The 4,013-nt window shown below is 41.4% G+C and overlaps 2 protein-coding genes across 2 annotated transcripts in view; both read left to right on the forward strand.

Moving 5' to 3' along the window:
* The window catches only part of LOC113470431 (zinc metalloproteinase nas-14-like), a 3,984-nt gene extending 1,478 nt beyond the window's left edge, over positions 1-2,506 (forward strand). The window contains exons 2-3 of the mRNA XM_026828848.1: positions 1,270-1,541; positions 2,277-2,506. Coding sequence (XP_026684649.1) covers positions 1,270-1,404 — 135 coding nt within the window. The 3' untranslated portion in view covers positions 1,405-1,541; positions 2,277-2,506. The remainder of the gene's footprint in view (positions 1-1,269; positions 1,542-2,276) is intronic.
* LOC113470428 (zinc metalloproteinase nas-4-like) lies at positions 56-857 on the forward strand. The gene has a single exon (XM_026828846.1). The coding sequence runs from the start codon at positions 372-374 to the stop codon at positions 702-704; it is 333 nt and encodes a 110-aa protein (XP_026684647.1). The 5' UTR covers positions 56-371; the 3' UTR covers positions 705-857.
* Positions 2,507-4,013: the final 1,507 nt, after the last annotated feature.

Here is a 4,013-nt window from a genome sequence, read left to right on the forward strand (position 1 = left end):
TGTCAAAAGTCTGTTAATCGTTGCTTCAGTTGGGATTTAGGTAAGATTTTGGGGGGGGGGTCTCCAATTGTTGTCAGTAGGGCTGAAAACCACAAAAAAAAAGTAAAAACGGTAAAAATACCACCAAGTGACCAACCACTGCACCGACCTTAACGGACCAAAGTTTCGTGTTGACAAATGATTTTTATACCCTGTCCCCAGGAGGACGTGGGTTCAATCCCAGCCGAGGTATGGGATTTTATCCTCAATATAATTTGAGAATTTGACTTCTGGAGTAAAGGGACTTTTCGGTCCTATGCGAGCAGTATAAATAAGCACTAATATTATTTACACCCTCAGCTGACGATGAGGTTGAACAGATCAAAAGCGTCATGGAAGAATACCACATTCACACCTGCATCAAGTTTCGGCCTTACCGCAAGTCGGACGCGGATTTCATCATTCTCCGTAGCGACAAGCCCGGCTGTTGGTCGCACGTGGGCCGCAAGGACGGAGGCCAGGTCATTAACCTCCAGCCCGGGTGTTTACGGAGCGGCACGATCGCGCACGAACTACTCCATGCGATCGGGTTCCGGCACCAGCAGAGCGCTAGCGATCGGGACGACTATGTGACGATCGTGTGGAATAATATACGGGAAGGTAAAATAAAATTATGTACTTGTATCACTGATCCAATGTATCAATCTATTCAGCTAGGAGGGTAGTGTGTTGTAACCGCTAGGTCGAGGGTTTGAATCCAACCTAGACACATGAGATTCGTTCTCCAAATGACTGGTGTTCTTTTGTCCTATCTTTTGGGGGCACGGTTGGTCCAGTGGTAACGCGCTTGCTTGCCATGCAGAAGGTCCCGGGTTCGAATCCCACCATCGACAAAAATTTTTAGTCCTAACAATGTTGTATTTTTATTTTCCATTCCAGGGCTTCTCACAGCAATAACCTGTTTGCTAACATGGGCGAATTTTTCACTCAAATGATGGGTGTGCCCGTCGAGACACCACTACACCACTGAGGCAGGTGTTTGAAAAAACTCATAGAGGACATTGTACCTACCGACGGAAATCTTATCGTCCCGAAATCGAAGAAAGAAGGAGGACGAGATACGAGAAAGCCACAGCCGTTCTGAGAACGAACTACTCTCAGATCTGTTTTAACGGAAATCTTATCGTCCCGAAATCGAAGAGAGAAGGAGGACGAGATACGAGAAAGCCACAGCCGTTCTGAGAACGAACCACCCTCAGATCTGTTTTCTGGTATTTTGTCTATTTCCAGGATCCTACCGTGGAGATAGGGCAGCGAGTGGGTCTGAGTGAGAAAGACATACTCAAGGCGAACAGAATGTACAAGTGTGACAAGGACGGAGGCGGTGGATACGAGAAGGAAGAGAAGAAACCGTATAAAGAGTAAGAAAAATTATGACTATATATTTTTTTTTCCAATCCCGGTAAATGAGCTATATTTCAATTGGAAGAAAGCATGGTTATGATGACCCAGACCACAAAGCCACAATCTGGGTTTAGACTTGGTTCAAAAGATCTAACCAGGTCGCAGTGACCAAGGGCGTTTATTAAAGCCGATGGCCCTACTTGGCAGTGGTCGAGACACCACTACACCACTACCACTGAGGTAGGTGTTTGAAAAAACTCATAGAGGACATTGTACCTACCGACGGAAATCTCATCGTCCCGAAATCGAAGAAAGAAGGAGGACGAGATACGAGAAAGCCACAGCCGTTCTGAGAACGAACTACTCTCAGATCTGTTTTCTGGTATTTTGTCTATTTCCAGGATCCTACCGTGGAGATAGGGCAGCGAGTGGGTCTGAGTGAGAAAGACATACTCAAGGCGAACAGAATGTACAAGTGTGACAAGGACGGAGGCGGTGGATACGAGAAGGAAGAGAAGAAACCGTATAAAGAGTAAGAAAAATTATGATTATATTATTTTTTTTTTTTCGATTCCGGTAAATGAGCTACATTTCAATTGGAAGAAAGCATGGTTATGATAAAGAGAACCAAAAAGGCAGATATATTTTGCAGGACTTCAAAGAATTATTACAGTTTATTTATTAAAAGCCGACATGTTTCGGAGGCAATCCCTCCATCATCAGGGCTACAGGAAACACTAAACACTAAACGAGGTACACTGAGGTACTCTTTATCAAGTTGACCCACAGAACTTATATATAATGACTGCTGAAACCCTCCAAGAGATGGTTATGATGACCCAGACCACAAAGCCACAATCTGGGTTTAGACTTGGTTCAAAAGATCTAACCAGGTCGCAGTGATCAAGGGCGTTTATTAAAGCCGATGGCCCTACTTATACCAATACCAGACTTGGTTCAAGTTGAACTATAGGATCAAACAAACTGATAGGTGGGATTTCAAACTTTTCAGTTTATAGTACCTACTTTTTAATCTAACCTGAACCAAGGCCACTAAGCAATCTGATTATCTAAAAGGCCGATTATCGCCATCCGGCGAAAGCTAAAGCCGCTACAACAACAACAATAACAACATTATCTAAAAGGTTCAAATATAATTAAAAAGGGCTTTTGTTACTAGGTAATTAGGTACATTTTTTATTTGTACCTATTTCTGACAATCAATCAATCACAACAATGGCGGCGTACATAGGTGCATAGGTGGCGCTAGTGATGCAAAAGATCCGTTTAAGTAATCGACGGAACGCGAATTTTGCAGTAGGTTTCAAGTAAATTTCCCTCAATTTTCCTGAAATAAAATCCTAGCTGTGGACTTTTGAAGGGAGAAGGCTTAAAGAAATGGAAAAGTTCAAAAATTCAATCAAAAGATAAAAATAAAAGAAGGAGAACCAAAAAGAAATCTTAAAAAAAGCACTGGAGCACTTCAAAAGCTGGCCGCTAGAGCTCAGCACATTTTATTTACTTTTGTTTTGAGGTCAAGGTCAAAGGTCAAGGCCACCTCGTGAATCCCAGTTGTGCAGTGTTTTTTCCACTTGTTGCTTTTTCATTGAACACTTTATTAGATTTTAATCTAATTTATTTCAATTAATTTTAATTAACCTGAAACAAGAACTGCCGTTAATTATTTGTGATAATGTTGTGCGGTGTTTTTCCCACTTGCCACTTGTTGCATGTGAACACTTTATTAGATTTTAATCTAATTTATTTCAATTAATTTTAATTAACCTGAAACAAGAACTGCCGTTAATTATTTGTGATAATATTCTCCTTCTCTTTCGCTTACTCTGTGATTTATGTAACGTTTTTCCATCTCTTACCAAGGTTGTTGACTTCTAAAATCCAACACCTATTGACCTAGGCAGATTCTAAAATCCCATTCATTTGCTTACTGGTTCAAGCAAATTTGTGAACTCAGTTGAACTTTTGGCATTTTCACTGTCTTAGATCCTGACAATCACTTTTTTTTTAGTCCTAACAATGTTCTATTTTTATTTTCCATTCCAGGGCTTCTCACAGCAATAACCTGTTTGCTAACATGGGCGAATTTTTCACTCAAATGATGGGTGTGCCCTCCTCGTCAGATATAGCTTACGAGCAATTTGAAGTGCCTAGCTACGATGATACGTACAGTCTAATGAGACGATGGTACTAGACGAGCCAGGGTCTCGAACCCGCATACTCTGGATTACAAGGGAAGATCGTTTCCAATTTTTTCCTATAGTTTAGTACAGGCGCTATCAAGCTAAAAGAGGGGAAATGGCCTTCAGAAGGGGGAAATTCCGAAAAGAAAATTGTTAGTATGAGAAGGTAGCAACCTCCGAGGCTCTTATTACCTCTGTGGCTGAGGGACTCTCAACTCAAAGGTGCTAGGTTCGAATCCCAGGGAGGCGAAAATTTTGTGACCAAACTTTTCGATTCCTGGATAGAGTGGATAGGCATGGGTGTTAAAGGAATGTGCCTCGAAAAAGCAGTTCCAAAGGTACCTACTAAAGAAAAGGATTTAGCTAAAAAAAAAAAAAAAAAAAAAAAAAATAAAATCGGGGGGTAGGGGGGTCCCTTTTTTTTTTTGA

The sequence above is a fragment of the Diaphorina citri genome, unplaced genomic scaffold (assembly GCF_000475195.1).
Source record: "Diaphorina citri unplaced genomic scaffold, Diaci psyllid genome assembly version 1.1 scaffold1573, whole genome shotgun sequence".
In the NCBI taxonomy this organism is placed as follows: domain Eukaryota; kingdom Metazoa; phylum Arthropoda; class Insecta; order Hemiptera; family Psyllidae; genus Diaphorina; species Diaphorina citri.

Bases quoted from the DNA above. Each gene is read 5' to 3' on its own strand.
- LOC113470428 (XM_026828846.1), top strand. From the start codon at position 372: ATGGAAGAATACCACATTCACACCTGCATCAAGTTTCGGCCTTACCGC.